At 35.0% G+C, this 19,180-nt stretch overlaps 1 protein-coding gene across 3 annotated transcripts; it reads right to left on the reverse strand.

Annotated features, from left to right (window-relative positions):
• Positions 1–827: 827 nt before the first annotated feature.
• On the reverse strand, positions 828–18,255 carry LOC149776369 (secernin-2-like). 3 transcript variants are annotated; one of them, XM_089940735.1, is made up of 6 exons: positions 18,128–18,255; positions 15,959–16,149; positions 12,900–13,087; positions 9,348–9,544; positions 8,153–8,380; positions 828–1,953 (listed from the first exon to the last, which is right to left on the reverse strand). In XM_089940735.1, exons 2-6 carry the CDS (start codon positions 16,118–16,120, stop codon positions 1,430–1,432), a joined length of 1,299 nt encoding a protein of 432 aa, XP_089796861.1. In that variant the 5' UTR covers positions 16,121–16,149; positions 18,128–18,255; the 3' UTR covers positions 828–1,429. The 3 variants fall into 3 exon arrangements, with proteins under 3 accessions (XP_089796861.1, XP_089796862.1, XP_089796863.1); XM_089940736.1 differs by lacking the exon at positions 18,128–18,255 and adding an exon at positions 17,102–17,519; XM_089940737.1 differs by lacking the exons at positions 12,900–13,087; positions 15,959–16,149; positions 18,128–18,255 and adding an exon at positions 12,270–12,489.
• Positions 18,256–19,180: the final 925 nt, after the last annotated feature.

Genomic DNA, 19,180 nt, shown 5'->3' on the forward strand with positions numbered 1-19,180 from the left:
ATGTCACGACTTTTTGTTTTGTTGATTAGTTCCTGGAGTGGCGGGTGTAGAATTTTGTGAGACAAGGAGTCTACTTAGCAGGGAACCAGACTAACTATTGATACACTGCCAATCAAGATTCCTTTTTATATAGAAAAGCCAACATTTTGTGAGACAATCGTCTACATCGAAACTCAATTTCTGAATTTTTCAATTAGTAAAATATTGATGACGTGATTTCACTGCAAGATACAGTGAAACTTCTTATCATCCTTACGGATATCTCAACCTGCAATTTCAGGAATTCTCTAAAACTCATTTTTCCCACAATTGTCCATATCTGCGAAACAAAGCTTTTTATTTTATGAAGTACTCATTTCACTTGGTTGCCTTGCTATTTTTAATCACAGTTATGATTGAGTAGGTTAATTAAAGGTAGTTTAATTAGATTACATACACAATAAAATTTATAACAGTGTTCACTTGATCAACTGAAATGATTTACATGACATACGACCGAGGCTGCTGGTTCTTAAGCATGTAGGATTTGTTTGCCTTTTAACTTTTTTGTTTATTCCACCTCCTTTATTTGAGTCAAAAGACTTAATTAACGTGATAATAGAAAAGGAGGCCCACTTTTTACTTAGTGCAACAATACAACAAATGCTTCCGCTAGTCCGATATCAAAACATGGTCGGCACTTAACTAGGTTTTCAGAGAAACGTTTGCATACATATCTGTTACGGTAGATTGATGCATTTTACGTTTAATTACAAGAGGACACATTGCATTTATGATGATTACACTTAAAAAGGAACTAAAAGATAGAAATATAACACAAATTTCAATTGATTAAAACAATTATTTAATTGGTGTTTATTACAGTACTGCTTCCACTAGGCATTACATTTTCAATGATCGAAATTAACTTGAATATCGTCAATTACGGTGTACTATCAATGTCGTTTGGAAAGAAAATGTAACAAATTTTATGACATCTTTTTAAAGCTGATATTTCATAATGTCAATTAAAATTTCCAGGTCCTAGCTACTTTGACGATAAATGAGCAATATATCAAAGTTTCTGTTACCAATTTTGATCACAGTTTTCTTCAAGTTCAACAAATAGAGTTCAATTTTGGGGTATTTTCTGGTTTAAAAAATGGGATCCATGCCTGACCCAGTGTTATAAGCGGGTTTGCGAGTTATCAGGGCATGAGTTAACGAGGGAGTGGTGTACTTACATTTTGACTGGCAGTGCCATGGTTACATTCAAGATACATTCATTCTGACTGGTTACATTCAAAATACATACATTCTGACTGGTTTCATTCAAGACACTTACATCTCAATGGTATATTAGCAAAAGAATCAGGATCACAATCATTCTGAAAAAAATATATTATTATAAAATATATAATATAAAGTAATAATTATGCATTGTTTAAATTTACATTGCACTTCCCTTGTAAAAATTGAACTCAATATCACAAATACGCTTAAAAAGGCCGGACACTTGGACCAAACTGTGCTCATTAAAACTGGCTAAAATCTGTTCTACATCAGCAATACATTTTGCTTCCAAATCCTGTACATCTTTTAACATCTTCAGCCCTTTAGTGTTATTTGTACCATGAAGACTTTGTAGCTTTTGGTGACCTTTATAAAGGTCATGACGTCGATCAACAACAGTCTGAAACCTTGGTTTTATTTTCCGTGGTTCTTTAATACCAAAGTCTGGTGACATGGTCATGGATCCTAGGCTTGGTCCTGGACAGAATATGAAAGGCTTGAACAGACTTATCCTAGGATTTGGTGTCGCTGTGAACCAGTGACAATCGGGAAATGATGAGCCACTGGGGGACAGCACTGAAACCTGGCTCCCAACCGATGCAAAACCCGTGTCTCCAGTCATACATATCCCACTGTCCTCATCTCGAAGAATTTCCATCATGTTCTTCAAATTGAAAATTCCTTAAATAGAAACAAAGATGTGAGGAGTGAAATTTCAGAATGTATGAACTGATGAATTAAATGCTTCCAGTCAAAGATATTTCAATTTCTTCAATCTATATGTTTATGAATTTATGTGAGGTCACCAGAAGTAAACAATGATGAAATCTGGCTGTGTCCCTTGTAACACAGCTGTACAGTTAATAGATGAAAAGTAAGGTCATTAAGTGTCACATCTCTGTCTCAAAGGGGATAAGTAAAAGTGCAAAAAGTGGGGGGAAAATGTATCAGTGATTATCGCCTCAAAGGTAAAACTCTGAATGTGGTACATGATATGTCATCAAATGGAGAAATTAGTGTCCTGTATGTAGGTCTGTGGTGTAGAACTAATGTTTTTGTGCAGAAACCAAATTTCATCTTCCCGTTAAACTGACTTTTTGATCCCATTATCATAGTTCCTAATCCCAAGTGCATGAGTTTCTATATGCAGCTCCCTCTGATTTTAAAATGAAAAGCCTCAAGAATACAGTGCTCAAAGAATTTTTTTTCAGACAATGGTCCTGGAATGGTGTTAAAAACATTACAATCCCTGGCTCAAATTCTATAAGCCCAGACTCCGATTCCAAAGGCCCCATTTTGTGCCATGATTTGACACAAGGTTCTAACTGTCATACTTTAAATATGAAAAGAAATAAACGAAATGGAAATAAATGTTGTTTTTATTCTGATATCAAAATATGTCATGTAAAGAAATGTCTTCCTTCAGGTCCTGATGTCAGTTATTGTCCAACTGCTCCTCCTTACTGTGCATCGGTAGTGTTTATGTTCATTAGCATATGAAGCATGTCATGCTTTACAGTTTCTCTTTAATCTTTTGATGTTGTTCATATTGTGTCCTTCATTATGTTTAACAAGTGTTGCATTTCTTAAGTGTTTCTGTGGAAATCATTTTTGAGTCGGTCTTTCCTTTTCATCTTCTACCAAAGAACGGCTAAGTTTTAATCAAAGACTCAAAAGCCATAAGCTTTCTAGAATAAGCTAATCAATTAATGGCTTGTTGTGTACACATTAGCCTTAATATGTTTGCTCAGTCACACAGTTACACTGGTTGTAATGACAGCTGGAACAGCTCCAGACCCCAGATGTTTTTTGATTTGGCTGGTTTCTGTAATGCGTGGATGAAATGTAAAAAGATGCTCCTTTTTACAGTTCTTTTTTCAATTTTGTTCCAAAAGCATTAGATTTTAATTATAAAATGGGCATGTATAATGATAGCTTTAAAATGGTGTTTTTGTCATACAGCTAGCAGAATTCACATGTTAAAGTCAAGTGAGCACTACATGTAGGTAACCCAGGTAATATGTTTCCCTTTCATAGGTCACATACTTTGCTTTGTACACATCTACAGCTTGCAAAATAAATTTGGTAGTGGATGATCTTCATAAGGGGCATACATGGGATAAATATTATTAATTTACTACTAAATAAAATTCCCCATTTTGTCAGCATGGCCAATGCTTTCTTAGGCAAACTATATTTTTTATAAGCTCAATGAGCACTTTACTTAAAACACATGGGGCCTGATCTGAAATTTGAGAAGCCCCCAAGTGTCAGGCTGTCATATATTTTTGAGCACAGGGACATTAAAAACATGCACACAACTTACTCATTTCATTAATTCATTTATAATTTCATACCCAGCTGTCATCATGTGGTTCATAGTATGGTCACCTTTGCATTTCAAACCAAACAAGAGTTTCTATGCTAACACTGCATCCACATTTACATGGGCAAGTCTATCTGCATGAATCTGTACAATAAATTTACAATTCTTCAAACTACTTAGTACTGTGTATGTTTTAAAATTTTAGGGTATATTTCTCCCATTACTAGTATTTTCAAGTTTTAGAAGAAATATTAGAACAAGAAATCAAAAATACTGGATAAAGAATGTGCAGTGTTTACTGCCTAAAAGTATGTATATTTAGTCCAAAGACCCAACCACTTCAATGACAATGGACTTGTCTAGTCTAAAGACCCTACCACTTCAATGACAATGCACTTCTATTGTCCAAAGACCATACCACTTCAATGACAATGGACTTTTCTAGTCCAAAGACCCTACCACTTCAATGCCAATGGACTTGTCTAGTCCAAAGACCCAACCACTTCAATGACAATGGAGTTTTCTACCCAAAGACTCTACCACTTCAATGACAACCGACTTTTCTAGTCCAAAGACCCCACCACTTCAATGACATTGGATTGTTCTAGTCCAAAGACCCCACCACTTCAATGACAATGGATTTTTCTAATCCAAAGACTCTACCACTTCAATGACAACCGACTTTTCTAGTCCAAAGACCCCACCACTTCAATGACAATGGATTGTTCTAGTCCAAAGACCCTACCACTTCAATGACAATGGATTGTTCTAGTCCAAAGACCCCACCACTTCAATGACAATGGATTTTTCTAATCCAAAGACTCTACCACTTCAATGACAACCGACTTTTCTAGTCCAAAGACCCCACCACTTCAATGACAATGGATTGTTCTAGTCCAAAGACCCCACCACTTCAATGACAATGGATTGTTCTAGTCCAAAGACTCTACCACTTCAATGACAACCGACTTTTCTAGTCCAAAGACCCTACCACTTCAATGACAATAGATTGTTCTAGTCCAAAGACCCTACCACTTCAATGACAATGGACTTGTCTAGTCTAAAGACCCTACCACTTCAATGACAATGGACTTGTCTAGTCTAAAGACCCTACCACTTCAATGACAATGCACTTTTATTGTCCAAAGACCATACCACTTCAATGACAATGGACTTTTCTAGTCCAAAGACCCTACCACTTCAATGACAATGGACTTGTCTAGTCCAAAGACCCAACCACTTCAATGACAATGGATTTTTCTAGTCCAAAGACTCTACCACTTCAATGACAACCGACTTTACTAGTCCAAAGACTCTACCACTTCAATGACAACCGACTTTTCTAGACCAAAGACCCCACCACTTCAATGACAATGGATTTTTCTAGTCCAAAGACCCTACCACTTCAATGATAATGGATTGTTCTAGTCCAAAGACCCCACCACTTCAATGACAATGGATTGTTCTAGTCCAAAGACCCCACCACTTCAATGACAATGGATTTTTCTAGTCCAAAGACCCCACCACTTCAATGACAATGGATTTTTCTAGTCCAAAGACCCTACCACTTCAATGACAATGGATTTTTCTAGTCCCAAGACCCCACCACTTCAATGACAATGGATTGTTCTAGTCCAAAGACCCTACCACTTCAATGACAATGGATTGTTCTAGTCCAAAGACCCTACCACTTCAATGACAATGGATTGTTCTAGTCCAAAGACCCCACCACTTCAATGACAATGGATTGTTCTAGTCCAAAGACTCTACCACTTCAATGACAATGGACTTGTCTAGTCTAAAGACCCTACCACTTCAATGACAATGGACTTGTCTAGTCTAAAGACCCTACCACTTCAATGACAATGCACTTTTATTGTCCAAAGACCATACCACTTCAATGACAATGGACTTTTCTAGTCCAAAGACCCTACCACTTCAATGACAATGGACTTGTCTAGTCCAAAGACCCAACCACTTCAATGACAATGGATTGTTCTAGTCCAAAGACTCTACCACTTCAATGACAATGGATTTTTCTAGTCCAAAGACCCCACCACTTCAATGACAATGGATTGTTCTAGTCCAAAGACCCTACCACTTCAATGACAATGGACTTGTCTAGTCCAAAGACCCCACCACTTCAATGACAATGGATTGTTCTAGTCCAAAGACCCTACCACTTCAATGACAATCGATTTTTGTAGAAAATGACTGTGAGTATGCTTGTCACTTGCACTGGAAATTTCCATTTGGTCTGAAACAAATGGAGATGATGCTGTTTGGAACACCCTGACAATAATCAGTTCAGAAATAATAAATTAATGAATGAAAAAACAAATGTGTTCATTCCAATATAAAAATTTTTTTAACAAACTGATTAAATACACCTGGTAATCCAAAGGCCTGTATAACCTTACAGTTAAGTAGTTTGGGAACAAAGTTTGGTATTCCCAGGCAAGTAGACTACAAAACTGTCCACTCATGTCCACGTATGTGATGTGAAACTTATGTTGCTGAGTTAAAACCATTTTTCTCCACTGAGTTAAAGTGGTCTTGGCCATCAACTTTGTTGACCCCATAAATCATAGGCTTCTTCCTTGCTCTAAGTACAAGCCTTCCACAAATTTAGTAACAGTGCAATGACATCATAAAAAATACACCCCTTTTTATGAAACGCAAATAAGAACAGTATGTACAAGGAACTCTATAGTAACAGCTAAATAAAACATCCATATAAAGGTGATGAAGTTGATTGTCAAGAGCTACAAGTATCAAGAATATTGTCGAGACAAAAACCATTAAACGTCTATGTAACACATTAAATTGTATCATAATAGTTCCTGAGCAATGCCAGTTAGAAGAATCAGCTGTAGCGGAGATTTAAAGCTAATGGAAAAAGGGAAATAACTCCATAAAAACTGGCTCTGTAAATACAACACCTTTAAAAGGCACTTCTACACGTACCAGACAATTCACCAAGCAAATGCCAACCTGTAATGTGAAGAAATATGACAGTTGCAAGAAATGTGAATATATAGACAGATGGGCAAAAACAAAGATGGCTACTGTCGAGTTCCTGTATCTCAACAACTACTACACTAGGAGTAATACAGTACAAGCTCTACCATGCTTCAAAGTATAAGGACTAAAAGCTGCACACTGAAATAAATGTTCAAAGAAAACAATTTTAGGATCACAAAGGTACTGTCAATATCATTTCCCCTAATTAATGAAGCATCAAGTCATTACACTAAAAGTACAGTGAATCCCATCATAAACCCTTTATGTGTTTTGGTTTAAGAGCACCTTATTATTTTGCCAATTTGTACATGACTTCTTATACATTCAGAATAAATGTATTATAACTGTCATTTCTAATCCTATTCCTTAATTTAATTCACAATATTGCTGCAAGAATTTAACTGAATTTAGTCAAACAACTAAATCTGCCAGTTTTCTTATTTACATCTAAAGTGACAAACTTGTACAATGTGCACAATTCAGAAATATGGTGAATATTTACTATTGTATCGTGGGTCTTAAAGTTACCAACAGGTGAATAAGAAAATAATGATATTGACCTTCAAAGATAATACAGATGTCTATTTGGTGTTCTTTACTCTGTATTAACATACATTTAATTTTCAAGTCAGATGATTGTGGGAAACGATTAATAAAAAGACACCATCTAGATTCCATTTATGCAAGATGCATTGCTCTGATATCAAGGTAAATAAAAAAATATATTTTTAGGGCAGCATATTCTTCTCCTAATGTTAGGATATTGATGTACGGGCTCACCAACTTAGGCATGAAAGTACCTGTCGACCACAGGTGTTTAAATAAGACCAGATGTTACAACAAAAAATAATAAATCATGTACAACAAAGTTTTTACATCAGCACCTGTCAACTGCAAAGCCACCAGAAAACAACAACATTAACATACTTCGCATTTTGACTCTTATTTGCTTCCACAGGGTCAATCTCTTGCTTCTTGACAAATATGTAAATCATGTGATCTGACTCTTGCATAAAATCACTGGACATTATCAGATGACAAACTGATTCATTACAGTGTTACAGATTTTAAAATTGAGATTTTATTTTGAGAACTTGAGGTACGGCCCTGTTTTGAAAACGGTAAATTCATCAGAGCATTTTTAAAATATTGTAATCACCAGCAGTTCTGACATTTTCCCTGAAATAAAACTGGTGATGAACTAGTAACTTACATCCAGCATATATAAGATAAGCACACAACAGGTGATGCTATGCAGAAAATTACCCTAAATCTCAAATACTGTGATACCAAACAACCTGTGATATTGTAAAAAGCTACCAAACAGGATCTATCAACATATATATTATATTATAATGATGTAATGTATTACCTTCTTTGGATAAGTCCTTTAACATCTTTCTGCCTCTCCCGTAACATATATATTATATTACAATGATGTAATGTATTACCTTCTTTGGATAAGTCCTTTAACATCTTTCTGCCTCTTCCGTAACATATATATTATATTACAATGATGTAATGTATTACCTTCTTTGGATAAGTCCTTTAACATCTTTCTGCCTCTCCCGTAACGAGAACCAGATGCTTCAGAAAGCTTTGGATCTACATAATGTTCAGAGAAGACTTTGGCAAAGTTAAATGGACCATCTGCTTCCTTGTACAGCCCCAATTCTTTTGCTTTCTCTATCAGATTGGGAGACATGAGGTCTATCTTTTCAGTAATGCTTAACTCGTTGGATATGTTCCTCACTCCCTCTAGATAGGAAAGAAAAACATCCTAAAAGAATGTAACAAAAACTTTGGTTTAAGTATTGTCTGCACATTTAGCACCTCTCCTTGATATTATTTATATATATTTTAGTCAGCTGTGGGGAAATACAGTGAACTAAAAATAAATTCATTTTCATGGGTATACATTTTTTAATTAGGGCAATATGTTTACATATTACCATGGAAATGCACAAGTGTCACTTATGAGCATGTGTCCTGAGTATAAAGGTATACTTTTTCCTCATCTCTGCTTTTGCAAGCAAGACCAAAAAAAAAAGAATGGTTAAGTATCCAACAGAACCTGATCCAGTGGATGCTTCTGTACAATGATGCATTCTTCATCCCATCCCACATAACTTGAACTTCACAATAAAACTGATTATAACACCGCTGTCAGCAGTAAAGCAACTGATGTAAATCACTATGTATGAAGAGAGCAAATGCTGACTTTGACAGTGCAAACAGTACAGATGATTGACATATTTCCCCTTTTATTGCAGACATTTTAGTTTTGCTGTATATGCAATCCAACAGTATTGTCTTTCTTTGTTTACACTCACAAAGTGTAAGACCTGAATTCATACTAATTAAAATTTTTAATATATAGTAAATTTGGTGTGCATGGGTGTCAAAGAAAATGGGGTTAAAATTATTTTCTTAATATATACAATATATACAAATTTACTACAAAAATAGCATTACATTTTAATGCAATAAATGTCACATTCCATTAAATATCTTACTTTTATGAAAGCATAGAAAAAATTTAAATGATATATATACTAAATTACAAAATGAAATAATGTTTTATAATTTTAAATTTACAAATCTAACCTGTTTACTGATGTATGTACATGTCCCTGCAAAATATGCTGGTGCAGCAATCTTAATACAAAAACTGCCATTAAGGAAACAATAAGCATATACTGAATTTTGGAATGTTTGAATGTACCTGTTATTCTCTCTGCAGCCCAGAACTGCTGTGCTGTTTCTAGAACCCAGGCCTCCATTTTGTCAGCAATAAGGTAGCTGTTATGGTATGCCCATTCACCTCCTTCTGAACATGTACCTCCCTGGCCATGAAGGGACAGGAGAGAGGTTATCACATCCAAAGCTTCACGTGCAGTGCTCCCTCTTTCTAGACCCAGTCTAAATAAAAGATAATAATAGAGCTTATGTCCAATATACATGTAGATGGAGGAATAACAGAATCCTGTGAATTCATTATTTTTGTGAGTAGCAAGTTAAGAGTTTTGGGAAAAAAATGTTCCCCATAATTAGTAAGCAAGGTGTCCTATTGTTTCCAAATAAGTATCCTTTCTCCTTTAGTATTTTAATGTGTGGTAGTCCGAATGCATGGAAATGAGTAACCTTAAAAATAGCATGTATAACCTATTAACAACTTGTTATATGAACAAATCTTCTCTGGTGGCCTAGTGGTTACAGTGTCTGCATCAGATGCGGGAGGTCATGGGTTCAAAACCCTGCCAAGTAATAACAAAAACTTATAAAGATGGTACTAACAGCTGCCTTGTTAGGCACTCAGCATTAATTGGTTAGTGTTAGAACTGGTTGGTCTGGTGTCTGTGTAATATGACTTGGTGGGACATCATGATACATGTTTGCAGCATGATGCCCCAGTGCTAGTCATCACTATAAACTACCACAGTGCAGACATCTAAGAGATATGACTGATTTTTTTAAAAAGCTACTTTAAAAATATAAATCACATGCACACACACATTAAAAAGTGTAGTAATTTACATTAAAAAGTGTAGTAATCATTACGGTTTCCAAAATCTGAATTTTCTTTTAGGATTAGAACTGACACCTTGATTAACTCTTCTCTGCGTTCATTTGGATAATGGCTCTAAAATGGCTAAGTTATGTTGTCAAAGTAAGTAGGAATGTAAAACTGGACAGAGTGTATTTCTTAAAACAACAATACATGTACCATGAAAGTACACTACATGATCTCCCTGTGTTTAATAATTTTTGGTGTAGGTACTAGTTGAGCACAGTCGACCCTGTCACATCTCCAAAATATTCTGTCAAATTCAACCCTAAAATATCTGCTCTAGTTGTCACAGGATACCAACAAAAGCCACATTGACATCAGCTCTCTGCTTGGTGAATCCAGCTTTCTCCAAGTTGCTGTGACAGCAACATCTTTCTGGTCAGTGTTCTTTTAATAAATATGTTGAGATCGATTTGTGTTTTCATTGTACCTTCTTTTACAACTATAACATCAATTTTGTATTTCATTTTTGGGGGAAAGTTTTCTAGAATAACATTGGAAAGGTTATTTTGTTTTGTTGGCATCACATGACTAATGGACTTCTGATGTTATGGTCATGTAGCCTCAGACTGAAGTAGTTACGTGACTAGCAGCAATAAAAATGGTGAGTACCAGGTCAAATTTCATCAATGCCGTAGTTCTGTCTCGTCTGGTAGCAGATTAAAGACCCAATAAAGGATATAATTGCAATTTCTGATAAGATATATCATCTTTCTATTGATTTCATTCTGGCACTGTTTGATATTAGGTTATTTAAGTTCGTCAGGCCTTGTAGTATGCAGGTTCCATAATAACTAACTCATGGGACACTATAAGTCTTGGACACCCTAAATTATTTTTAAAAGTAACAGTTTTATGACCTATACATTTTTGGGACACCAAATTTTAGCTTTTTTCATGCACTAAAAGTCTTAGGACACCTTCAACAGTAAAACTTGCCCTGAGCGGATTCTGCTATAAGTGACCACCTGTAATTTATTACCACAATTGTCATGTATGGATCAATTTTATTTTATAAATGCACTGTTATGAACAACAACCTGCAGAATGTGACCAGTGATCACTATTAACAGCCAACAATGTGTTATGACACTGCTATAAATGACCTCATTGCAAAATCAGAGATAAACACCTCTGACCTTTGTAACCATGACTACTTAGAAGCATCTGCAGGTGGAACAGTACAAACTGTTCAAACCGACACTGCTCTGAATGATCAACTTCACAGGAAGAGACAAACATTATTGTTCTTAAAATGAAATTTAATTTTCTCACTTGGGTATTTGTAGCTGCAGAATCTTTGATTATAAATGATCAAAATTTCTGCTGAGTGATGTCTTTTCTACTAAAAATTATAACCTTAAGTATTTACTAGTATTACAGTGTCACCTACAAAATGTAGATTTGTATTCCAGCTGTTTGTGAATGAATATATATATATATATATATATATATATATATATATATATATATATATATATATATATATATATATATATATATAATAGTGACTGGCTATCATTTAAATAACCAATTCAATGCATACAACTTAGGTTGTCAAGCTTTTTCCCCATCTTGATTCTTTATTTCAAGAAAAACAAATATTTGTCCACACTGTTAGATTTAATTCACTTTTTATCAGTTCTGCATTTTAGATTATGATTCATGAGTAAATAATGGAAAAGCAAATTATTGTGAAATCATAACTAATATTGTGATCTTCCAACTCATAGCAGAGGCCCTTTCTTGTAATAAAAAAGGGCTTCATGTTGAGCAGTTCCTATAAGTCCCTCCCTACCATCCCAGTAACAAAAATGTTGGCTGGAGCACTAATTACATTATACACTGTACTGATATTTCTGAAAGAAAACCAAACAAAATATAATCACATTCACTCAATGAGTATAGATGGAATTTAGGTTATAAAGAAAAGAATGGCGTATGCATAGACACTATGACAGACAGTTATGACTTCAAGAAGTGCTGATATAAAAATAATTTTGCTTCAAGGAAACTATAACTGAAAGATTGTTTTTTTGTGTTTTTTTTTTTAAAGTAGAAGTCTTAGATGTTTACTTGCAAAGTTTCAATTCCATATCAGAATGCTGAGATGGTTTCCACATTTGAAGTTGGAACCCTGTATCAGAAACTTGAGTCCATGTGAGAGAAACTAGAAGGGAAGAGGATATAAAAGACAATGCTAATGATATCACACCATAATCCAGTATGATGACATATGTACCTGTGCTCAGCCCTTTTGACATTCTTCAATATAAAAGAATTCTAGTGACATGGCTATGACATGACTTACCTATATATATATATATATATATATATATATATATATATATATATATATATATCAGTAGTCTATATAACTTGATCTCATAATCACAGTACTTGACAGTCTGTCAGTTTACTGCTTAACATATAAAATATCTACTAAGTCAACCAAAGGATATAATATTTAGATGAATGATGAAATACAGTAAATTCAATCAAGTGTTCCAAGTTGCCTCTGACTTTTCTTTCCTTGAAAATTTCTTTAGACTACATTTTTACCTCTAGATGGAACACCGTACATCTCATGCCATTTTTCTGTATAATTTATTAGCCTTTGAGTAAAGCACACTGCTTGTCAAAGTTAATCTCATCTAGGTATCATAGTTTTAAAATTCTTCCGTTGCCCTTGTAACTACGACATGCCTGACAAAGTCCATTCCAAGAAGTTTTTCCTGCAGGTCTTCATCGGAGTTAACCTTAGTCCAAACTGCCTCATTTCCGATACAGACTCCTTGGTCATTGGCCCCCATCTCTGCTCCCCACATCCAGGAAGGCTTGCTCAGGATCACAGCATGGGTGTGTGGTACCTGGTCAATGTCTATGTATGTACACTAAAAAGAAGAAAAGGACTGTCAACTGTACATTTTCATTTAGGACCAAGTAAGCTAAATAAGAAGATGCCTGGTGAAAAAACCATGCCAATATAACTTTCTATACAGGAGGAATGTCAACAGCAACAGTTTCAAGATCAATGTCATAATGGTCATATGTCCATGTGGGACCATATTTATTAAGGACCAACTAGACGTCATGATGGTCATCTGTCCATGTGGGACCATATTTATTAAGGACCAACTAGATGTCATGATAGTCATCTGTCCATGTGGGACCATATTTATTAAGGACCAACTAGATGTCATGATGGTCAGCTGTCCATGTGGAACCATATTTATTAAGGACCAACTAGATGCCATGATGGTCATCTGTTCATGTGGAATATATTTATTAAGGACCAACTAGATGTCATGATGGTCAGCTGTCCATGTGGAACCATATTTATTAAGGACCAACTAGATGCCATGATGGTCATCTGTCCATGTGGAATATATTTATTAAGGACCAACTAGATGTCATGATGGTCAGCTGTCCATGTGGAACCATATTTATTAAGGACCAACTAGATGTCATGATGGTCATCTGTCCATGTGGAATATATTTATTAAGGACCAACTAGATGTCATGATGGTCAGCTGTCCATGTGGAACCATATTTATTATGGACCAACTAGATGTCATGATGGTCAGCTGTCCATGTGGAACCATATTTATTATGGACCAACTAGATGTCATGATGGTCATCTGTCCATGTGGAATATATTTATTAAGGACCAACTAGATGTCATGATGGTCATCTGTTCATGTGGAACCATATTTATTAAGGACCAACTAGATGTCATGATGGTCAGCTGTCCATGTGGAATATATTTATTAAGGACCAACTAGATGTCATGATGGTCATCTGTTCATGTGGAACCATATTTATTAAGGACCAACTAGATGTCATGATGGTCAGCTGTCCATGTGGAACCATATTTATTAAGGACCAACTAGATGTCATGATGGTCATCTGTCCATGTGGAATATATTTATTAAGGACCAACTAGATGTCATGATGGTCAGCTGTCCATGTGGAACCATATTTATTAAGGACCAACTAGATGTCTTATGTAGTTTTCTGGTTAAAATCACATGTCAATATGGCCAACAATTCCAGAAGAGCATCAGCAACGAAAGTTTGACGATGGATAAAATGGTATGCATGTTTCAAATCAGAGTGAAACCATTTTGTTTTAGGACCAACTAGACATTATAAGATGTGTAATAATCAAAGCTCTTTGTTGTTATGACCATCCACTCAGAAGGATTAAAAAAAACAATATTTTTAACATAGTTAATGTGGTAGCCATACTAGATGTCCAAGAGGAACCATTTTCATCAAAGACCACATGTCAAAGAAACCATATGTCAACTTTTTATTCAATCAACAATGGTCCATGCAATATTTATATACTGGGTATGACTGGATTTTGTATTTTCTGATTTTTCTTTGCATTCATTGTGACAGTAATTTCCTACAGATCTAGACATCCATAAGAAAACATTCTAACATTTCCTGATTCTGGATTTAGTGGCATCAACAACTGAAAGATGGCACTCTTCTCCCTAAATTAAAAACAGCACATTGTGCAGGATAAGGGAATCCATCAGAATAGGAGAAATGAGGATAACGAAAAAGCACATTATAACTGATCAATAAAATACAAGAATCATGTGAACATTTCTGTCAATAACAACATTTTCGCATGCACAAAATTTTAAAATTGAGTAAATAAATCTAATTTTTGTAAGTATGTTATCAGCATTGATGTTTCACAATGAGATCATAGTATTATCACATCTTTGTTTTTATGTGTTCCACCATTTTTGATGATGCTCCTCTAACTCTTGGAAGCTTCCCTCTTTTTTCTATGAGCAATGTTACATTACAGTCTGATCTTTGTATATTCATAAAGTGGTAACTGTAAATGTTTTGATATATTGTCTGTTTACCATTATCTGAATTTGAAGGGGTGCATACTATGACTGTTAAACATATTCTGAGTGTCTTTCCAGTGTCAAAACTTTACCTTCATGGGCATGTCTGTTGGTGTGTGCTAAACAGACTCTGCTTCATTTTCCTCATCGGCATACAATTATTATGCCAAGAATCAGTACCTAATACTGTCAGTGTCATCACTACATACAATTATCATGCCAAGAATCAGTACCTAATACTGTCAGTGTCATCACTACATACATTCCTCTTTCCAAAACATCTCAAAAGACTTGTTTGCCACACTGACATGTTTATTGTTTGTATGTGTGAAAATCACAAATAAACGAACAATTTTACAATCTGTCAATTTAATCAAGTAGTGTCTTTGTGTTTTGTATTGGATAGCCTAGCATTTTCAAACCATTCAAAGTAATACCAACAAATTTGGTAATGTAGACTATTCAGATTCAAGTTGCATATATTTGATTAAGCTGAAAAGATTGCTCTGCTGAGTGATTACGCTTGCTGATAAGTACCAGGTCATGTCCATCTGATACAAACAACAAAGGGATATAACCAGTGTTGAAAATGGTTCGTCTGCTATGACAATTCTAAATGTTACCACTTTAATGTGATCTATGACAATAATAATAATAATAATAATTAGGACTTTGTATAGCTCCTAACCTTTAGAAGCTTTAAGCGCTTTACAACATTAGACAACACCTATAAGATAAAAAACGTAATAATATTATTACAAAAACAAACAACATGAAATTAGAAAAACATTAAAAAATAAAAAACATGCTGAGAATATTGCAATACTTGTACTTTTTGTGGGGATTTGGTATGCTAAGGGACATCATAAAAAGAGCACACTGTATTACCTGCACTTTGGTGTTTGGTTCATGGCCTGCCTCAGCCTGATATATGACTTCTTGGACTTCATCAGATGGCCTATCTGAGTTCTTCCCAAAAATCACACAGTTCTTGGCTGTGGCTGGTGGTAGTGCAACAAAAGTGTCACATGATTTACAATGGCCAGCCATCCTGAAAATGCTCAGGCAATCACTTTATTCTGAAATTAAAATATTTACAATCAGCAAGTATATATTATGATGCCACAATAGCATAAGATTCAACAGAGTTTATTCTAAAGCATTACAGATGTAATTTTAAAAAGACCGAGAAAGAGCTGCAACCCCTTAGCATGTGTATCTGTTTGTCATCTCACAAAATCTGGACATGAAAACAGGCATGAGGTTTTCAACAACAGTTTTTGGGGAGAATACATTTAATGAACTTGTATATGCAACATTGTTTTGACCATGAATCAATCCTGTGCTCAGCTGTGAACATATAATGGTATGGTAATTCCAAATCTGGGAGTGTGAACATTCATTGAATGCCCATGACTCTTTGGTAAAAACTGGTTACAAATCAAGAAATACTGTATGTAGGTGTCTCAAATCAAACGAATGAGACTGATTCCAATCTCTAAATTTCTACAAAATAATACTAGGTACAAACCAGCCAAATAATTTGGAATGTGAAAAATGTTACATATGTAAAATGGACAACAATTAAAAAAATATAAATATAATGACATATACTTTGTAATTTAGTAAAGTTTTGTTTACGCAGCAAACAAGGTACACATGCGAAAAATGTCTATTCAGTCCTCTTGTAGCATAAACAAGTGTGAGAATTGTCACCAGCCCTCATAATATGGGATGTGCTTGTTTTCATGTTAATACTTTAAGGTGGCTTAAGATGGGTAGGCGCTAAAATTCATACATACATACAATGATGAATGATACTGCATAACCAATATTAATTCCTGTACATAGGCTTCCACAGAAAATATTGCCTAAATTGAAGCATTTGGTTTCAAAATAAAATAATTCCTTGAGAAATAGGTTTTCATCTGTATTCAGATTAAATAAAAGTTAAACGAGTTTTACTTTCTGTTTTACTTTTCTCAATAACACTTAACAAGAAGTTATTATGTGCTTCCATTTTTAATTTACCTGCCAATTTACTGATAATGGATTCTGTTGCAAGATGATTCTTATCTGCCACAAGTAATGTCACATAAATACAACTAAAAAATGGGTGCTGAACAAGAAGCTGGTCTAAGGTTAACTGTGAGCAACAATATGTGCTCCTGTGACAGATTCACTGTAGTGTTGACCACCCTGAGGCACCAAAAACTTAGCATTGACTTTTCTGGTTCATATCCTATATATACTGGTAATATTATACATCACAGGGGTTTATATTGTTGCTTAAGATTTGCCTATCAGTGATGTATTTACTGTACAAAAAACTAGTTTTTTGAAGTACATGCATGACTGATAGGTAAACAGCAAGCAATGATAGAAGCTCCAGAGTTATAAATAAGGTATGATCCTGTAAAAAGTCAATGTTACTAGCTTAAAGCTTCTTAGTCCTACAATGTAAGATGTCAACCCCCCACCGATATTTGTGTTTTTGGGGAGACATCTTACATTGTAGGACAAATGTTTCTGTGCCGACGCCATTATCCTACAATGCAAGACGTTCACCCTTTTATTAATATTGTTTGGATATGTCAAGGAACTTAAGTATCAGAATGGACGCAATATATTGTAGTAGACCAACCAGTATATCTCTGGTTGTTTTTTTTTGTGGGTTTTTTTATGTCATCACTCCGCTATTACTATAGTGCTAGTAATGTCAAAAAGAAAAGAAAAAAAAAGAAAATTGACTAAAAGTGGAGATGTATAGCGGTCCTTCAACGCAAGACGTCTACACTAACGTTAATGACGACTGACCCAAGCATAAATATCAGGGCAGAAGTCTTTCATTGTAACACCATCTAAGTCCGTAGCCCTAGAATGTAAGACGCCTCTCTCGACGTATTTTTGGTGTTGCCCACTAAAATCGGGGAGACGTCATATAATGTAGGACTATCTTAGGGGGTGTCATAATCGAGTCAGGGCTGTAGAGTTTAACCTAATTAAATATCGTTCATATTACAGTTATGCGACCATATTAGAGTTCTACTGTCATACCAGAAGGAATAAAGCTCTGTCAACGTATTTATCTTGAATGTCTTGATTTGCTGTGTACGTAAAAGAAATTACTGCAACTGCGAACTTCCCGTATAAGATAGGCGCTTCGTGGCAGAGACGCTCCGAATGCAAGCTCTCTCCTCGCGAGCGAATACATACCTACCTATAGGTCAAGGTGACTTCTGGCAGCCAAAACATGTGGTCTTCTCAATACTCGTTGATAAACCCTAAGTTAAAGTTAAAAAAAAAAAATGATGGACTCTGGAATACATACATATGCATGGATATACATTAAATGTAATACACGAATTGGGTATTACTAAAACGTTGACGTTTTGCTGACCACCATATTCTGCTGATCCTATGATGAATGGCCGTTATTTTTTATTCTTTACGGTTTTCTTAAGGATATACAATATCAGAATAGAAAACTTTTTCATTATGTCCATAAATAATATGTCCAGGTTTTATTCGAGGTATACGACTTAGGTTATGCTGAAATATACGTTCCTGTGTATAGAACCACAGGAAGTTTTATCAATAAAGTGCGGCGAAATCTCGGACAACATGAAATCACCTTATCGGTAATATAAATGAACAAAAATTGAGGACCACATGGCAGATCGGTCAGTCATGGCCCGCTGTGTTATCCTCGTTAAAGAAAGTTTTGTGTAAAGTTAACTGGCACTATCGAATTAACAATCCTACAGAAAAAGTTAACTTTAACACATTGTATGAATACGTTTCCGTGTAGTGTAATAGGTTTCCGTGTAGTGTAATAGGGTAGCTTACGAATTTTTCTGGGTTGCTAGTAACGTAATTCAATGTAATCTACCAGCAAGACCTAGGGTGCACTACCATACTGAGCTTAGACAAGGAGAACAAATTGGAGTTCACATAATGTAGTGCTTCCTCTGAACTGTCTTATACTTTGTGAATCATGTTGATATACTCGTATCAGTGTGTGCAAAATAACACTCAAAAATGTAATACTTATCTAATTGTTAGCATATAAATCAAACAAAGACTTGTTTTATAGTCTTTAAGTTAAGA

This window comes from Sinohyriopsis cumingii, chromosome 18, assembly GCF_028554795.1.
Source record: "Sinohyriopsis cumingii isolate HCF-2022 chromosome 18, ASM2855479v2, whole genome shotgun sequence".
Classification (NCBI taxonomy): domain Eukaryota; kingdom Metazoa; phylum Mollusca; class Bivalvia; order Unionida; family Unionidae; genus Sinohyriopsis; species Sinohyriopsis cumingii.

Excerpts from the sequence above, each read along its gene's own strand:
- LOC149776369 (XM_089940735.1), bottom strand. The coding sequence starts at position 16,120 with ATGGCTGGCCATTGTAAATCATGTGACACTTTTGTTGCACTACCACCA. Across the intron at positions 13,088-15,958 it reads AACCAAACACCAAAGTGCAG|TGTACATACATAGACATTGA; the intron begins GTAATACAGTGT and ends TCTTCTTTTTAG. Across the intron at positions 8,381-9,347 it reads GGCTGCAGAGAGAATAACAG|AGGGAGTGAGGAACATATCC; the intron begins GTACATTCAAAC and ends TTTCCTATCTAG.